The 19,761-nt window shown below is 37.9% G+C and overlaps 1 protein-coding gene and 1 long non-coding RNA gene across 4 annotated transcripts in view; one reads left to right on the forward strand and one right to left on the reverse strand.

Annotated features, from left to right (window-relative positions):
- FAF1 (Fas associated factor 1) overlaps positions 1-19,761 on the forward strand; it is a 169,589-nt gene that overhangs the window by 126,507 nt on the left and 23,321 nt on the right. Inside the window, exons 14-17 of the mRNA XM_082226741.1 lie at positions 3,046-3,182; positions 4,865-4,953; positions 17,924-18,004; positions 18,416-18,493. Coding sequence (XP_082082867.1) covers positions 3,046-3,182; positions 4,865-4,953; positions 17,924-18,004; positions 18,416-18,493 — 385 coding nt within the window. The remainder of the gene's footprint in view (positions 1-3,045; positions 3,183-4,864; positions 4,954-17,923; positions 18,005-18,415; positions 18,494-19,761) is intronic.
- Positions 13,272-19,761, reverse strand: part of LOC309534566 — a 46,953-nt gene continuing 40,463 nt past the window's right edge. For 2 of the 3 annotated variants that reach the window (XR_014220773.1, XR_014220774.1), the window contains exons 4-5: positions 18,739-18,802; positions 13,272-14,655 (exon numbers count right to left, since the gene is read on the reverse strand). This is a non-coding gene — a long non-coding RNA (uncharacterized lncRNA). Of the gene's footprint in view, positions 14,656-18,387; positions 18,410-18,738; positions 18,803-19,761 lie in introns of those variants that run through there. The other variant, XR_014220775.1, reaches the window with a different exon arrangement.

The following is a 19,761-nucleotide window of genomic DNA, read 5'->3' on the forward strand; positions in this document are numbered from 1 at the left end:
TACCCTTTTCTCTTGAAAGAAATGCTAATTTCAAACAGTCCTCTAATGGAAGAGAAAAGCTTTATCAGTTTTTTCATTTATTCAGGATCGTGTTAAGAATACTAATGCCAGACTTCAGTATGCTAATGGATGAAGGCATTTTTTTGGCCAAAAGCTTAGAATTATTGTTTTAAGACTGCACTAGTAAGTATGAAAGTGAAGAAGGCTAGTACTATATCCAGAAGCATAACTCTTGAGTAAAAGTCATTGATTTTTATTGCTACTAATTGAACTTACAAATTTTACATTAAAATATTATCTCTAGGTATAAAGCAGTATATGTATTTCATAATTAAATAAGTCCCCAACTTTTATTCTGTTGGCATTTATTTTTTCTAGATTTGTATTTTACTCTGAAGCTCTTAAGTTTAGTTGCTGATACCTAGTAAAGGGTACAATACACAATACTTGCAGATTTGTATAGTCATGTGAAGTACAGCAAAAGTTAGGTTTGCTAGAGTTCTTTTGGGATGAGTTCAATTATCCATTCAATACAGTGTGACAGAGCCATGGTAATTTCAGAAGTGGTGTTTCTGTGAAGTGAGATGTCACAAATGATAGATTTCTGGTGCCATTCCATGTTGTTTTGAGCCCTAATGTTCTGGTGTGTTCATAGTTATCCACACAACTTCATGCAACAATACCAGCACACTGAACCATTCAGGATGGTACTGTATGTTGTGCCTTGATGACAAATTCAGCATCTAAAGATTCAACTAAAAGGCATCATTACATTACTTTGAGCCTTGTAGTTTATTCTGGTGCATATGTAGCAGTTGTAACTGAGATACCAGTTACCTTGTATATGACCCAATCAATGGGGCTTACTTCCAAGTAAGTGTGAGTATATTACTGCAATCACAACTGCTTTCTCTATCTTTCCTGCTCTTGGTAAACAGGTGGAGCTTGGTGCTTAAAACATGGTTAAATGTTTTGTGTTTGAAAATTAGAAACAGCATGCAGAATTCTAAGTAGATCTCTTTTGTTCTGCCTGCGTAAGAGACTTATCTTAAGGAAACTGATTCTAGCAATTTTGAAATCCCAGGAAGTGGTACTTCAGTCAGTTTCATTCATTTTTAGAAATTTCAACGAAAGTCAGTGTTGAAATTCTGTTGGACTCTTGAAAGATTTGTTCAAAAATACTTCAGGAGATGCAGTGAAGCAGAGGTTACCCTCATATGCTGCCTTCTCTGTCATCACACCCCAGGTGTGGAACTCTCTCCCTGTAGGGATTAACTTGTCCCTCTTATTGTCAGTTTTCCAAAGCCAATTGACCATGCATTTTTTTCCTCTGAGTCTTTGAGGTTAAATATTACCTGGAATCCAACAGATATGTTGTTGCTACTGTATTGATAAAGTTTGTGATTGCAATTTGATGCAGTGTTTTTAGTGTCTTAATATGTATTGGAGGATATTCGAATTTTTGTTTGATTATTTTGTTAAACTCCATAAAAGGCTTCTGATCCCAATCCCAGATGTCCTGCTTTGGCTTCCAAGCTACCAAAAGACAGGAGGTTTTTTTTTGTCCCACCCTGTGGCGTAAGTCAGTTGTCTCACACCAGAGCGCGGGACCCAAAAATGGAAGGAAAACTTCCCTAGACCCCACTCATCGTCACTTTTCTTCCTCCTTCCATTGCAGCACTTCCAGAAGCCTTTCAAGACAATTATTGTAGGTAATAGTAAAATGGTGTGATGTGTATGCATTCTAAGTGCTTGCTCTAAATGTTCTAAGTGCTGTTAACAGCCATATGATTAGTGTTAATGGTCTGAAAGTTGAGAATTCCACCAGACATGAATGTGTGACAGAAGTCCATGCTTGCCTTGGCAGCGAATGAAAGGAGAATGTATTGTAGACATGCTTCCCCAGATGTTAAAGCATATGGATATATATTATTGGAGTAGAATTTATTCCTATCATTTAGCACTCTCTCACCTCCCCCATTTTTCTCTTATTTGTTCTTTATTTTAGCAATGCCTTTGGAGCAGATAGACCCCATATTTATTAACCTGTTAACCACTTTAATTGTGAATGCCAAGGCACACTGCCCCTGCTAAAAAGTTTGTTTTATCTGGCCTTGGGATTGCTGCAACAGGATAACCAAAATTCTCATTCCTCTTTGCATATTTGAGAGCCCCCAATTGTTTTATATATTTGTGATAACAGAAAAATAAACTACAGATTTCATCATCAGGAGGCCTGTTAAAATATACTACAACCTTTGAGTTTTTTGTACTACAGAGCATCTGGTTCTACATCACATTGCAGGGTAGAACATGCTATTTAAACCTTGAAATGTCTTGGGCTGGCCTTGGTCTTTCTTTGGATTGTGACTAATTCTATTCTCTTCTGTTCAGGGAAAAAATAGTTTGCATTGGTGCATTCATTATTTTAAAATGTGGTATTCATTTTCTTCAGTATGAGAACCAACTTGCTGCAGGATTGAATTTGATAGCTCTGAATAAGATAAATGGGAATGTTGACTTTGATAAATATTGATAAATGGGAATATTGACAGGATAAATGGGAATACAGTGGTGCCTCGCAAGACGAAATTAATCCGTTCCGCGAGTCTCTTCGTCTAGCGGTTTTTTCGTCTTGTGAAGCAACCCTATTAGCGGATTAGCGCTATTAGCGGTTTAGCGGCTATTAAAGGCTTAGCGGATTAGCGGCTAAAAGGCTATTAGCGGCTTAGAAAAAGGGGGGAAGCGAAAAAAAATCGGAACACTTGCAAGACGTTTTCGTCTTGCAAAGCAAGCCCATAGGGAAAATCGTCTTGCGAAGCAGCTCAAAAACAGAAAACCCTTTCGTCTAGCGGGTTTTCCGTCTTGCGAGGCATTCGTCTTGCGGGGCACCACTGTATTGACAATGATATGGTTACAAAGTGAACAAGCAGGACTTTTGAAACTTGCTAATTTAGTCAAAATCTAATAACCTTTCTTTTCTTTAATAAAGTGGACATTGCTTTACAAAATTTCCATCCCCCTTTAAATGTTTCTGTTTTCCAGGTTTCTAACGATGTGCACGAGACACTTTGGTAGCGTTGTAGCTCAAACTATTCGAACTCAGAAAACAGATCAGTTTCCACTTTTCCTGATTATTATGGGGAAACGATCATCGAATGAGGTGCTGAATGTAATACAAGGTACCGTTTTTTGGTTCTATTGGGCATATGTTCCTTCTTGAAACTTCCAAGTTAATTTGCCGCCAGTCCTCTCTAGAATATAGTTTATCTTCTTTAGTTCAGAAAGTACCTCTTAGTGAAATGTAAAGTGCAGTGCATTTATACTATACTCACTTGCATTTACTACGGCCAAAACTGATTTTCTTACTCTTTGCATCTCGAATAATGAAGAGGAGTATAGTGTAAATAGTGACAAATGGCTTTTATTTTTCATGCTTACCAGCAAGTATACAAAAAAATGAAAACAACTGACAGACTGTGAATGATAAGTTTTCTGTAGCTAGAGCTTTAGAAACAGGAATTCCAGTTCGTTGTTGGAATAGATCTCCTTTCAGATTTCCAGCATTGAGGCTGATTTAAGTAAACATGCATAGGATTTTACTACAAAAGTACTCTCCAGTAAGTGTTCTTAGGATTAGAGCATTCTTGTGCATATCCACTCAGATATAAGCTCCCTTGTCTTCAATGGAATTTCTGTCCAGGTAAGTCTACATATAGGGTCTCAGTCTTAAAGACTTTGGGCAAGCTATCATGTCCCATATTAGCTTGCCCTATAGCATTATTGTGAAAATTAAATGGGATGAAGAGATGTTATAACCAGGCCAGAGCCCTTTATGTTTTGAGTCATTGAATTCAGGTATTTTGCAACATTCTTAATTTGGAACTCTTAAAATATTGAAATGTTGTTGATTTCAAGTTGAGATTTCCATAACTGAAGGAGTCTGCCTGCATGCATTTGAAAGCAAAACAAGGGTCCAAATCTAACCAAAGCTATAGCAGTCTGATGTTTTATCATATAAAAAGTCCCTCTCTGTACTCTTGGCATTGCTTTTCCAAGTTTAAATTTAGTGTGTATGTTGTCCAAGACATCCTGATTTCTGAAAGGTCGACATTTGAAATTCAAAATTTCACAATGCCAAATGCAGCCAGTATTGCTGTGGAGAGCAAGCAAAATCTCACTTGGAAAATAATGGAAAGAAGTGAAGCTACCATCTTCTTGCACGTCAGCCCACCTTGCATTGGAGAATAGAGAATTGCTATTGCCACCCAGGAATGAAAACCTGACGGGCCCATAGAATGGATTTTAACAATATTTGGACTAATGTGAAAGGAAGGGTAGGATTTCAAGGGACAACAGAGGATATATATACTGCTATTTGAGATGCAGTATAAATTTCTGGAAGAATTTGGATATAATTGAAACTACTCTGTGGAAAGTGTTTTGAGCTAATGCCCTCAAATTCTTCTTTGAAGCTACCCCAAATTTTACATATCAGTTTGACAATATTTTTTAAAAGATGCTTCTTTCAGCTACCTGAAAGAAATAAAAAAAACAACCCTCTCTCTCTCTGTTTAGTGATACTATTTTCGCCTATAGGAAAATATAACAGAAAGCATCATCAGTCAGTTCAGAATAAATACTTTCGTCTATGCTTGTGCTTACATTATATTGGAAAAATTAGAAACTTGTGGGGGGCAGCCCACTGATAAACAGAAAATATTCTAAGAATCTCATCTCATATTCTTATTATGACTTATAAAAACCCCTGCTAGGTATTCCTTTTGGATTAATTCTAGAATGACTTTCTGGTTTTTTAATAACTTTAATAATATGAAGTTCAGCTATCTTTCTTTGTTGCTAGGTAACACAACAGTGGATGAGCTAATGATGAGGCTGATGGCTGCAATGGAGATCTTCGGTGCTCAGCAGCAGGAAGACATAAAAGATGAGGTGAGAGCTGGACATCACTCCAGACATCTGGTGAATTTCGAGTAAAGGCCTTTCTAGACAATTAAAAAATATTGGATTCTATTCATAGCGCTAGATCTGTTCGGTCCCCAATTCAGCACCAATTGCACATTGTATGACTGGATGCTAAGGAAAACAAGGTTCCTGTGGCTTTAATAGTTGGGCAAAGAGGAAGTTTTTGCAGGTTTTTACTGCACAAGTAAGAGAAGTTCCACCTAATGAGCTCTCTTGTACAACTGGACACGGCTGCTGTCCTTTTCATCAAGTCACGCTAATACCAGGATGCGCTAACACAGGTGTGGGAAACTTTTGACCCTCCAGATGTTGCTGAACTAAAGCCCCCATCATCCATGGTCATTGGCGATGCTTGATAGAGCTGATGGAAGTTGCAGTTCAGCAACATTTGAAGGGCCAAATGTTCTCCACCCCTGCATGTAACGGACAGAGTCCGTCGGCCGTCACGTGTAAGAAGTCAGAGCAGAAGTGAGTGTCAGTGCTAAAAATGAATATATAGCTTTTAAATAAGTAAAATAAAAAGCTAAGGTTCATTATATGACACGATATGTTACAGAGGGAAGGGAGCTTTGACAGGTGTTTGCTTTATTTTAAATGGGAAAGATGAACAGGGATAGATGAACATTTGATACTGAAATGCTACAACAATGAACTGGTAAGATAGAACTGATAGAACACAAAATAAAAATGTAATGGATTGGAGAGAGGGGAGGATCCTAGTATCATAGTCCAATAGACACCTGTGACTCTTAGAAATTTCATTGAATTTGCAAAAGCAATCTAATGGCTAAATATTGTCTTTGAGTACTGAGGGAAATTATCTCTTGAGGAAATCATCTGAATGTGGAGAAAAGATTATTGCACCTGGAAAGGCACAAGTATTGAACGGCAAATTTAAAAACTGTTATTTACTGTTCATACTGGTTTTTGTAATGTTGATTAAAAAAGAAAGTGTGTCACTGGTTAGCTAAAAAATAAGATGGAAATTGTAAATAATAAGGTTGGTAGCCTGAAACATATAACATCACAGTAATGTAATAGAAATAATGGAAAAGTTATAGAACAAAATATTTTGGTTGTAGCAGAAGTCCATCTCATGTTTTTAATCGACCTTTCACATGTTCAAAGCAGCTTATTATATGGGGAGAGTATTCTCATAATTTCTTTCTTACTAGTAATTTGGCTTCACTATACTAAAAACTTTCCACTTCTTTCATTCCTTACCGTCATGATTAAAAAATAGGAAAACAATCCTTTAGTACTCTAGCAAAGGTACCTTTCAATAAATAATAATAAAATTATACATTACCGTACAGGTCTCTTTCATTCAAACTAAATGAGCAAGTGGAAGTACAAAGTTTTCCAGAACTGTCAGTGTTTCAGTTTTACATAAAAAAGTAGACACAAGACAGGTATACAGTAATGAGACATTTATCTGTTACTCTGTAAATTGGGAGTGACATTTGCGAGTAATGAAGTACTTAGTTAGGAATTTGTAATAATAGGTGTGTTGCCATTCAAGATTATTGTTATCCTGGTTGTAGAGACATTGATTGACAATAATGCACTAAATACATTTTTCAGCCATTTAAGTCTTGTTTCTCATTAGTACAAGATTTACTGATTATTTTATGTAATAATAGGAATGTATGTCATCTGCATTTCTATCTACCATATCCATTTCCTCTCTCTACTCTAATTCCTTTCTATTCTTGATAGAATTTTTAGTTATGAGGATTGCATAAATTTATGAAATTTATTGCATAATATTGTTGAATCTTCATTGCATTATAACAGAAGGTAACCATGAGATGATATATTATAAAATAAACTTTCATGGAAGCATTTCAGGTCTGAAATGATTGGGCTGTTTAGTATGCAAAAGAGGGCCGAGGTACCCTTGCACTCCCAGAAGGGCTTCTGAGCCAACAGATGCCTCCATTAATGGAAGAAAGTAGGAGGAGCTGCAGCCCTACAGTGCCCCCTGTAAATTGGCTTCAGAGTTTAGAGACCTTCCAGCCCAGAGTGAAAGGTAGTGCAGGGAGCTTTCGGAGGAAGGGCGAATTTGCAATAATTGTCTCTCTCATCATCACTTAGCAGAGGTGCCCCTTGAATCAAAAGCTTTTCTGTGATCACAAGGGAAACATCTAGATTCCACTCTATATTGTTGTGAAGATTTTAAAATCATAGTTGTCTTGTTTTTAAGTTGCTGCCTAATTGTACCTGCCTAATGGATGGCTTGTGAAGATATGTATGGCCTATTCCATTGCCCCATTCTTTGTTATCTTCTGGTTGTTAGGGATGACTAGGGGTGCCATTTCAAACACTGGTTTTATTCTAACAGGCTCTGATTTTCTCTCAATAAGGTCTATTTTCTATGTTAAGCATGGTGCTCGCAAACTCATGTTGTAGGCAGTGGGACTCTGGTGCTATAGCCTCTCTCTGGAGTATTTCCGAGAGTAATCAGTCTCCTTCCCTGACCTGCAGTTAGTGAGAACAGGTAGAGTAGCACTAGCACTGCCACTGTCTGTGCAATAGGAGTGCTAGTTATTTACTGATTGGGGCAGGGGTGGGGAGACTGCAGTGTGCCATGTGCTGCTGATTGGGCAGCTCAAATTGGGTTGGCTGAGATATTGTTATAGCCTTGTTCCCTTTCCTTTCAGCTACCAAGATAGCGTTGCGCACATGTCAAGCCAAATGCAGTCTTCAGCTGTGGTTTCCAGCTGCTTGTCAGCAGCAGCACCAGCACAATGGTCTTACAGTCCCAGGCAGGCAATATAAACAGGCAGATTATTGAGTCTTTGGTCAACCACCAAACATGGCCGATATAGGCTGTGTTGGTTTATTGACTCACATGTTGGTTGCAAACACCAGGAAGCATAAGATGGCTTCTGACTTTTAGAGAAGTAGCAAAAAATACTTGTGCCAGTAATTCATGCTTCCAGTACTGTGTTTCTGCATCTCTCTTGTGGGTTTTTTCTCCCTTTTCACATATCCTGGAAGTACAAAAAAACAGAAGTGGAAGGGTTTTCTTTGGAAAGGCAAAATAGTTAACTGCTTAACAGAAACATAGTGTCTGCAATTCATTTCAGACCTGTAAGAACATTTGAGGAATAAATCCAGCTTTATTCCTCAGTGTCTTTAAGAGAAATGCAATTCACTAGATAAAATAATGTGCTAAACAGGTAGTGAAGTAATCCATATATTATGTACTTAGCAAGAGGCGTTGGCATGTGAAAAAAAATATTGTTTTTTCGTGGTTTGCTAGCTAACATGTAACTCTTTTTTATAAGCCTTGTTCCTGACAACTTCTGTTTAAACAGCAACTCCTTTTTCTGGTGAAGATCTTAATGCATTTACATGAACATTCTTTCAAAATGTGACAATAGCAAGCAGGATACAGATTCCGGTTTCTGTTACTGTTTTCCTAGTAACAACTGTAAGCCATCATAAACCACAAAAAGATAAACAGAAAGTTCTTCCGAGGTTTTTGGCTGTTATTTTTTTCTAAGTCAACATGTATATATTTTTTGTACATGGAGGCACAAAAGAATGGTTCTGTATGTTCAAAGAATATATATTCCAGCTAGGGTGGGGGGAATCGACAATGAACCAGTATGAAAATTTGGAACGTTACCCTTTTCATATATTTATATGCTTAGAAGTCTTCAAATCATGAATAACAATGTGACACACTTTTGCATAGCATTTAACACAGTATCCTTTGCTAGGTGTCATAATGTGGAGCTGGGTTTTTCAGTTAATTGTAGATAGAGAATAGAACTCTTCTAGTATCACTGAGGCTAACTGAAGAAGAAGAAAAGTAAGACAAAACTGAGACACTGCACAGTTTTAGCAAACATGTAGATAGAGGCCTAAAATTCAGGTAACTTAAGTACTTTAGGGAGTGGTGGGTATTTTTCAATCCCACAAGAGTGGCTTCCCATAATTTCTGAGTAAGGTAACAGAGCTAGCACCACTTCCAGTGCCCTGCCAGCTCACTCCAGCCTGAGTGGGAAGTAGGGGTGGGGATTCTACCTTTCTTGGTGGGGCTGCTTTCCTTCATTTACTCCCTTGCCATTGTGTTCAGTGAGAAGCAATTAGCTATGCCGGCTCTCGGAATAGTGTAGTTGAGGGCTTCTTATGGGCACGTTGGGAATTCAAGAGATCTTGAGGTCTTACAGATCCTTAGCTGCCCTTGTTTCACTACCTCCACCAGCAAAACACAACCAGTGGGACATCTGCACTGACAGACCTTTCTGTGGGTGTACCAGGGATCTTCTAGCAGCATGCGTGCCATCATACCAGTGGGCTTTCCTTCTCTGATGGAATGGGACTCTGAATCCAGAGGTCCACAGCTGGTCTCCTACTGGCTTTAGGATTACACCCTAAATGCCTGTGGACTAAATTGTAGTATATTACCATAATGAATTGGCAATGTTATCCTGAGCAGTAGCAGCTTTGGAAAAAAGTGAACCAGAGAAAGTGGCTGTTTCTATCCAGAGGAAGTCCAATTTTAATTGAGAAATATAATTTCCTTCAGTCTCATATTGTTACTGGAGACCTAGCTGGGAGCTCCAAGAGAAATGGCAGTAATTTATTAAGCCTTTTGTGTTTGAGGAGTGTACAGTGTTAAAAAGACATGTCCACAGTTTCATTGTTTACATTTGGCTTTTAACTTGACTGTTGAGTGATGATTCTAGCATTGCATGATAGGCAAGAATAGAGCCTGAATTTGTCACATATGAAACTAATGAGAAGAGATTTGTGATTAAATAATGGTATTACAATTCAACACACCTGTTTTGAGCCTCCTCCTTATGCATTTTTTCTTCTCTTGCCTGAGGAGGAGACTTCTCAATGGATTACAGTAACACTTTTTGACAAGCTTATACAGGGTGGAGTTCCTATGTACTGACAGAACCCATTTGATGATACCTCGATAATGCATTCTTTTTATTTCTGCTGTCAAAATTTATTACTGTAAAAGCATTGACTGTTACACAGCTGGTCTGACTTGTCCACATTTTTAAGTTAAGTAACAGTAGGCCTAACATAATGTTTATTTTTCTTGTTATGCAACATTTAACCCTCGTTGCTTTAGGATAAGATTCATGGTAGATATATATTGTTCTACAATTGCTTGAAAAAACTTCCTTTATTTGCAAATCCCACTTGAAAATGTCTATTCACTTTGACTTCCCATCAGCTGGTTTTTCAATCTTCTTCCTGAAAAACATAGTGTGTGTTTCTTTTATTTAAAAAAACCACCTGTAGAAATAAGAGTAACACTGATAAAGGCATGGAGAACTATTCAGGTTCATGGAGAGGAAAAAACTTTTTAATGTTTTTATGTTTATTTATCTGGAAATAGGTGGACTGTCAGCTAAGCTTCCAGATTGTGTAGCCCATCTTCCTTTCCTGTGAACTTAAATTGAGTAGCTTTATTGTTAAAGGCACAGGAACAGAGAGCAAGCATTTAACAGTGGCCTAGGATACAAAAATTAAGAAGTTGAAAGTTTATAGTGTCACTTTATGTACAAGTCACAAAAAGTGTTGTTTCACAGATTTTTGCATGCCACCCTGATGTTAAGGCATAGAATCAAGACCAGTAACAACAACAACAAAAAGGCAAACTGCACAAAAAGTACCTCAAATTAGCTTATTGAAGCAAGTCAGCCATTTGGGGACAAAGCAAATTGTGATGGGTTTTTAAGAAATATTTCCAAAAAGTAATAGCAACCAGGGCTTTTTTTTTTTTTAGCTGGAACTCGCTGGAACTCAGTTCCAGCACCTCTCAGGTGGGAACCATTGCCATTATAAGAGAATGAGATGTGAGAACAGCATTATAAGAGAATGTGAGAACAGCAGTAAAAGTTAGGCTTTATTTGGGCAGCTTTTATATCATTTATAAAACAACAACCCACACACTCTGTATATATATCCATAGATTTTCCTGTGTTAAACTATAAAATGTACAAGTCTGTCATCTTTGGAGGATCAGGTTAATGTTTTCTATTATGTTGTTTTGTTTAGACAAGCTGGGTGTTTTTTCTTTCACACTCCCATGATTAGCTGCAGGCAGTAATAGTTTTAACTTCAGGTGTGGCTCAATAAAATGTTTGAAATAGATTCTCATCCTTTGCAAACAGAGAATATGTAGGGTGGGTTCTTTGGTTTCTAGTGCCTTATGTGAACACATAGATTGTTGAATTTCAGGGTATAATGGGTTGTGTGTTGCTCTGAGATAACTTAGCATTTAATTGGGTCAGATATTAATTGAGACTCAAACTCCTTCTTGAGGATGCAGAAAGACAAGCTAGAAAGATAGTGTAGAATTTGAGTTTCTAAAACTTAGATTTTGTTTCCTTTTCACAAGAAAGATATTTCCCAAGTTGAGAAGCAATTTAAATCTGACCATTTAGTTCAATAGGACATAGTTGTGACTATCCTTGCTGGATAATGAACAAGTACTTGATGGAACTTTACTCAGTCCTGACTTTTTTCAGCATTTTAGTGAAGATGAGGAGAAAATGCCCCACCCAAAGATTGAATGAATCTTGGGAGAGTAAAACTTCAGAACTTTCAGGTGGGAGTAGCCTTATGTTTGAAGCGGATGCTGATTATATAATTAAGATTTTATTAGAATTCTTACCGACTCTTCACCATGAGCTCCCAGGTTGGGTCACAACAATTTACAGTCACTGTATTAAAATAAGTTAAAGCAGATTTACAATCGAGAGTGCGTCCTAAGATGAAGATGGTTGCTGGTTTTTTTTTTTTAATGGGGGAAAATATTTGACACTGCTTCAAGCAGCAGCCATCCTAGGCATTCCCACAGGGTCAGAATGCTTCATGGGAATTATGCTTATCTGTGCAGGGAATTCAGTGGGAGTGGAAATATGGTGTACAATGATAGTGATTTGAGAGGGAGGAATTTCAGCCTGGCCTCAACATGGACTGATCAAGAAAATATTTTAAAATAAAATATGAAGGTTTATGAAATTAAAAAGGGGGGAAGTTAACTGCAGCTTAGCGGCAGACTGTTTCTTTCCACGGAGTAATCTTGCTGTCACTTTAATTTATTTCTAAAAAGATTTCATACTGATTCCATCAAAGCTGCCAATTAAATGTTGCTATATTGTCACACTGACACAAGATCAATTGTCCAACATCTTTGGGGGGGGGCAGGGGGGGTCCTACCCCTACAGCATTTCTGAATAACAGCTAAGCAATGAGAAATTTCAATATTCATAATGTATATCCAATGGCTAAGCAGTGGAATGCAGAATAATCATGGCATAATCTGTTCTCACAGATTAAAAGCTCTGTTTTTCATTTTGCTTTATGGATTCATTACTGTTGTGTTTCAAAGACAGCTTGCTTTGGGTCACATTTGAGGCTTATGCACTAGATAGATCTATATATTCCAAAGGCGTATCTTAATAGGTATGTTGATACAGAACTGTGATCCTCAGGCCTTTTAAATAAGGGGACCTATTGCTGTCATTTTCTCTTTGTGGGTATCATTCTACTTCTCCCATCCATAAGCCTCTCCTCTCAACCTCTTGCTCCTTGTCCTTAAAATTCATTGCAAAAAGAGTCACAGAATGAGTGAAAGTGTTTGAAAGGCCAGAAATCAGTGCTCAGATGTCTGTGAGTTGCACATTATCTGCTAAAGAATCATTGTCCCCCCTCATTCCAGATATTGGGGGTGAACTGTAAAGAATACATGGTTATTGTTAGCTAAACTATGAGGCTGAGCAAAACATAAGGTTTGGGAAAGATGCATGGTATATGTTATAATTTTTGCATGCATGCAGGTCTAACAGACGCCCTATGACTATGTTATCAGCAATATATTATAATTAATTAACATACTGACTGAGGCCTCTATTCGGAACATATTTACCCTGGATTAAGTCCCACAGAAAACAATGAGACTTACTTTAGACTAGACTTGAATAAAGTTGCACTACAATCTTGTACCAGGCTTCTGTTGCTGGAAGTAACCCTGGGGAGAGTATGCTTACAGGATGCTCCCACCACCCCAAGGTAACTTCCACTGTTTCCTCTTTCCCAACTAGTCAGTTATATCTGCTGAAAATCTGTTGCAGAAGGTTGGGAGGCTCACAGGAGCAATTTGAGAGAAGATGCCACCTTCTGCTGGTACTCCATTAGATCATGGTCCTGTCCATGGACTGAAGGAGCTGTATGATTCATGGATGTCTTGTTAGGATGCTAACCAACCCAACCCAACATTATGTGCCACTTTTCCACACAAGTGTTCTCAAAGCAGTTTACTTAAAAAGCTAAAGCTTACAAGGAGCACTACAAAGCAATTTAAGAGCTTTTTGCCTACCGCCACCTCCTGCTGAAAAACGGTTCACATTTTTACTTGTAATAATGTCGGGGATATGGACTGCTGTCTTGAGTAAAGCCCAGTAGAACTAACACATTGCTTGAGTTATATTATAGTATCTTGGAGTTTTACTCATAGATTTTATTACAATTGTTTGTTAGGTTTGTCATACTCCACCCCACACACTGACTGTGTAAGCTGCTGTGTGTCACTGTTATATAGTAGGAAGGGTGAGGTAAATTGGCTTCCTTCTATCATCTAGTTACTGTTCCAGACAAATTTTGTATCTCCCAGCTAGCCAGGCATTGAGGTACAATTATGTTCACCTGTACTTAATGAATAATAATTATCTAAGTTATAGAGGAAGGCAACTCTTATGAGCTTGTTTGTCCATTAGGCTTTTTGAATCTGGGCAAGATTCAACGTCTGGCATTCACATTTTCTTAACAACCTTAAGTGAGCAATATTGCTGGTTGGCTGTCAAGGGAGTGAAATGTCATTTGCTTTCCAGTGACTTGTAAAGCACTTAGCAAGCATGTCTTGAAAAAGCTCCATGTAATTACTTGGAGTAGAACATTTAATGAAACTTACATTTTAAAGGCAACTTTTAATTTTTATCTGCATTCTGAAATTTGACTGTAGATGTTTTTGCTTTGCTATCAGTGTCAAAGAAGAAAACATATAACTGGTATTAAAACTGAGGAGGATAGCTTATATTTACACAAACACTTAGTTTATGAATACAGGTTATTAATAAGAATAGCCTCAATTTAAAGAGTAGAATCATAGAATTGTAGAGTTGGAAAGGACCCCAAGGGTCATCAAGTCCAAACCCTGCAATGCAGGAATCTCAACTAAAGCATTCATAACAGATGACCATCCAACCTATGCTTAAAAACCTGCAAGGAACGAGAGTCCACCACCAAGAACTGCCACGCTAGGCAGTTTTTCCCCACTGTCAAACAGCTCCTCCCCTCAGAAAGTTCTTCTTGATGTTTAGTTGGAATCTCCTTTCTTGTAACTTGAATCTGCTGGATCGAGTCCTACTCTCTGGGGCAAGAGAAAACAAGCTTGCTGCATCTTCCATTTGACAGCCCTTGATATATTTGAAGATGGCTATCTCAGTCTCCTCTTTTCCAGACTAAACATACCAAGCTCCTTCAGCAGTTCCTCATAAGGCTTGATTTCCAGACCCTTGATCATCTTTGAGTAGGACCATCACTCCGTGACATTTCTTGTATGTGTAGAGTCCCAAGTTTAGTCCTTGACATTTATGGTTAAAATGACTTTGTGGAACTGCTTCCTGTCTGAATAGACATTAATGAGTTAGAATGGTCTTGTACAGGGCACTTGCCACATTATATCTTAAGTTTTAAATGCTTTTCCAAGATGAGAAAATGTTTTTTATTGATGCTCTACTTTCATAGATACATTAGACAAGTTTACAAAATTAAAAGAAAGCACTGAACCAACAAGGGCAAGCAATAAAACAATAGGAAGTAAGGTCCAATTAATTTTTTTAAAAAATGCTTATCTTTTTAAAGGCTAGCAGGGAAGAGGTTGTATGAACTTCATTTGGAAGTGAGTTCCAAAGCACCATGCTGTAATAGAAAAGGCCCTGCTCTTAAGGAGTAGATGAAATCCAAAACATGGCATAATCAGCTGGCTTTTAAATGGCAGTAAGAACTTTTTCTCTGTTACAAAGGTTGGTTTGTGCTCATGTTGGTAAGCACTCACTCAGTGCTGTTGCACATCTGATCAAGTAGGTAGCAAGAGTAAAGAAATTTGCTCATACACTTTGTTGTGAAGAGAGCCTGCTGCTGTGCAGAGTTCATATGATGCTTCATTTAAGCTGTCAAAAGCTGGGTTTTAAGTCCCATAAATAAATAAAACGAAGATCTAACTCGGCAGGTTGTAAGAGGAACTCTCACAGATGAGGAAGAAGGGGAGGAGGGCAGATGCATGGTTTTCTCAGTAAAGGTGGCATTGCAAAGGCACAACATAATTGCAGGGGGAAGCACTGCAAGAGAGACATGTCCTTTGCTGATGCTCCAAGGGGCCAAGAAACCTTGGGAGCAGGGCTGTTGCTGGCGGTATGCAAATATTTATTTTTGCAAGTATGAAAGGGTATCATAATATTCTCTGTAATCTCACACTGATGAAGTCCTGTACTGCGGATTGCTTACTTTGCAATGCAACATTAATCTTAATTAAAACATAGTATTTTTTTAAAAAAAACTATGCAAATATTTTACATAGTTAAATCTCTTACTTAGATAAACAATTTTCCATTGTCTAACCATGAACTTGATTTAGAAGGTACATCTATTTAGGAAACTGTTCCCTTTGAAATGGAGGTTTAGCTGTGCCATTTCACACCTTTGTCCCAGAGAGGCAGTCATGCATAATGTATTGTTACATTCCTGACATCCCTTGCATAGCCCGTTTAAATAATGCCAAGAAGAAGAAGAACTAAACCTAAGGGAAATGCCTGAAACTGCCTGTCTGGAAAAATACAGTGTTATACTGGTTTGCCAGCTGAGAACAGGAATAGCCTTGCCACAAGGAACCATGCTCTGGTAACTTTTGATTTGGTTTACTCTAATGCAGTGGTGGCTAACCTGTGGCCTTCCAGGCGTTCCTGGGACCCCAGCTCCCTTCAGCCTCAGTCCGTGTAGACAATGGTGAGGGATGATGCTTAGCCACTTAAGCTTGTGCATGGTACTATCCTTGAAAGCTACTCAGAAGCTTCAACTGGTACAGAACGAAGCTGCTAGGTGGTGCAGGCAGATGGAATTACATTACACTGATTATGTTGACTGCCTTTTCACCTGAAGCCCACTTTTTGGTGCTAGTGCTTACTGTTAAAGCCATATATGCCTTGGGACCCACATACTCTGTGTCTTAAGAAACTTGGAGGAGAGCCTTCTCTGTGGTGGTCTCCCATCTTCGAAATACTTCCCCAAAGGACACTAACGTGTGCTGACCTTATAATAGTCTGTGTGCCATGTCAAAATATAACTGTTTGCCAAGGAATTTGGAAGCTAGTCTTGAAAACCATTTAGTCTTCTCTGAATGAGTTTCATTGTCTCTAATTCTTTTATGAAAATGGTTGCCTTATTTTATGTATGATACTGTATTGATACAACAATGTTTAATTTTATTTATGCCTATTGTCTACAGCCCTTTTATCTATAAGAATGAAGGGCAGCCTAAATCTTCAAATTATTCAGCTGGATTTCAAATACAATTTATTTAAAGCTGTGGAATCATCGTCATTAGCTGTATAATTATATTGTTACAAAAGTGAAACATTGCTGGCTTTATTTATGTCACAAATACATATTTGCCAACCCTAGCCAAATAATTTTTGATAACCCACTGATTTTAAGTGATGATTTAGAGTCTTATCAAGGCAGGAGTAGTCCTTAGTGTGAAATACATTTAGTACCTTTATTCCTGCCTAAAGAAATCCTGTTTAAACGCTGGGGTGTTTGACAAATACAAAGCAGCAACAAAAACTGGTCATCAGTTGTTAAGCTATTTGGATCATGTGTCATCATGCTCATGTCTCATGCTCAAAGACAAGGCCATTCACTCTCTAGCTCCTTTCACTCAAGTGGTGCAGTGCAAACTTGGCAGAGAGCAGATGTACTCCAGGTGATTGAAGCAAGAGAGTTGGTACTAGGGAAAGCAACAACAAAAGCACTTTGATTGAGAAGAAAGTTCCTTTCCTAATCCTAAATATGTGAATCAGTGAGATTTTTACCATGAGCAAATCTGATGGAATCGAGCAGCATGATAACACTTGCTTAGATCAGATAGAGCCTATTTTCTGGCCTCAGAAACTGAACTTGCCTCTCATTCCTTTATTTGTCATTTTTGTCCATATTTGGAATTTAGAGTAGACACATCATGGAAATAAATCAATTGGTTGTGTTACCCCAGAGTTCTGTTTCTGTTTCTACTACTAATGTCTTCAATTGCTTTAGAGTTGATTTAAATTGGTAAGAGACTGTTGCAATTTGAATAGTTTTTCAGATCCCTACAAAATGAGCCCAAGCTGAATATACAGATTTTCTAATAGGCTACTGTCCAATGCATACTTACTTTGGGAGTAAGATCCCTTGAATTTAGTAGAACACACTTCTGCATAAACATGCATAGGATCAGACTTCATATAATGTGACTAACCTGAATGGCATAGTGACCTAGCTTAAAAATAATAATGACTTAGATTATGATTTCTTGGTTTGTTTTTTTATTTGTTTGTTTTTATTGTTGAGCTGGATGCTTTCTTCTAGTTCTTCATTCTGCAGTGGAAGAAGCAATCACTTAGGATATTAATCCAAACATTATTGCCACCTAATAGAGGAGCCCATGTGGTGTAGCGGTTAGAGTGTTGTATCTGGGAGATCAGTCATTGTCTCTTCGTCTAACATCGCAGGGGTGTGGGGAGGAGAACTAAGTATCCCACCTTGAGTTCCATGGAGAAAAGATGGGATATGAATGAATGAATATAATACATAATTTTGGGATCCTAATCTGATTCTTGGCCTTCTTTTCCCATACCAGGATGAACGTGAGGCCCGAGAGAATGTGAAAAGGGAACAAGATGAAGCTTACAGAATCTCTCTTGAAGCCGATAGAGCAAAGGTGTGTACAGTTCTATACTAGAGAATGTGATTTAGTGATGAATTAAGATATTTTTATGAACTCTTTTGAGACCAGGAATTACATTATGATATTAAGCTTACTCTCTAGTTGAGAAAGTGTGGCGGCCATGGGTGGTGTTATTTCTAAATTTGTATCTAGACACACACTCATCAATATATGCAGATTTTATGCAAATTAGAGACTTCGTTTGCCCTTCCTTCTTGTGATGCATTTCTCCTTTTTCTAGTAATCCAAAAACAGCCTCCCTCTGAGAGAAACCATGAAAACTGTGGAACATTCACAGTTTGGACAACCCATATTTTGCATGGCATAATTTGTAGGAAAATGAGGACCATTGGAATATGAGAGTGTACCTTAATGATAAATGACTTGTTTATTTCATCTCTGCAGAGAGAAGCACAAGAGAGAGAAATTGCAGAGCAGTTTCGTTTGGAGCAGATTAAGAAAGAACAGGAAGAAGAACGTGAGGTGAGACATTTTACCGTGAACATATAGTTAGTGGCACCCCTATGTTAATTTGCACACATAATCACAATGGCAGTGTCAAAGTAAAAATATAAATCCATCCGTGTATATTCTATTTAAAAAACTCTGCTTGCACAAAATGGCTTCTGTCGCTCTCTAAAATAAATACTGCCCATATAGGTGCACTGTTATTGTGCTACATAACCTTTCTTTTGGATACAATGGCCTTTTATAAACTGTTTTCTTACTCAGAGCTGCAGAACCAGTCCTCATTTCAACCTGCAACTGGCCTCCTCGATTTAATGCAGATTGCTATAATGAAAAGAAAATAAGATATATTTGTATAGCAATACAAAAGCATTGTTAGCCATGCTGTTTACTAACACTCCCCATGTCCAAGTGCATGGATTACCTACAATCTCTTGTTGTGCAATAGTGTTTGCTTACCTGACAGACGTTTGGCTTAGCCTGTCTATTTGAAAATCATCCACCCTATTCACATACTGAATATATATTTTTAATCAATAAAATGCAGATCCATGAGTTGTTAACTTTACTCTAAGCATCATTGTCCTTTAAGTTAGTCAGGTGGTGTAGAATATCCATTGTAAATAGCTATTTTTATGCTTTAGTACTGGAGACTGGTTACTTTGAGGGGGGGTGGAGTATTGTTTGCACAATGAAAACAACTCTAATGAGCTACTGTTGTTTGTTTTCCTCTGATATAATGGCTTGGGTTTAGTAAATAATGTTGCATCTGTTGTACAGCAATGGAAAATGTCAACACACAAGGATAAAAAGCAGGTGCTTGAGTAGAAAACATGGACAAAGATAATAAAAAATACCCTTTTTTAAAAAAAGACCACTAGACCAAAATACATTTTAAGGGTTGGTTCCACAGAAACACAAGCAGAATTCAGTTCTTGAAGAAAGGTGTTTTGGGCCCTTCCTCCCCATGAAAGCTTCCTATGCACCCCAAATAATGCTCCTGATAGTTCAGTGACCCTATGAAATGAATGGAAGAGGCTACAAGGGGGGCTGCAGTAAGAAGCTGGAATTGGGGAGAATTTGAGAGGGCTGCCTTGCACAAGCATAAGTGCTTGGATTCATGCTTGGTCCTGTTGGTCTCTGATTCTCGTTATGATTGATATCTCAGTCGCTCATATACGGTATCTTTTCAACTTTCTCTCCACCCCAGTCCTAAACCCATTGGGCAGAATCTAAAGAAGCTTGAGCATGCCGAAGGCTGACTAAAATCATTGGAATTTTAT

Source organism: Podarcis vaucheri (genome assembly GCF_965113315.1).
Source record: "Podarcis vaucheri genome assembly, chromosome: 6".
In the NCBI taxonomy this organism is placed as follows: domain Eukaryota; kingdom Metazoa; phylum Chordata; class Lepidosauria; order Squamata; family Lacertidae; genus Podarcis; species Podarcis vaucheri.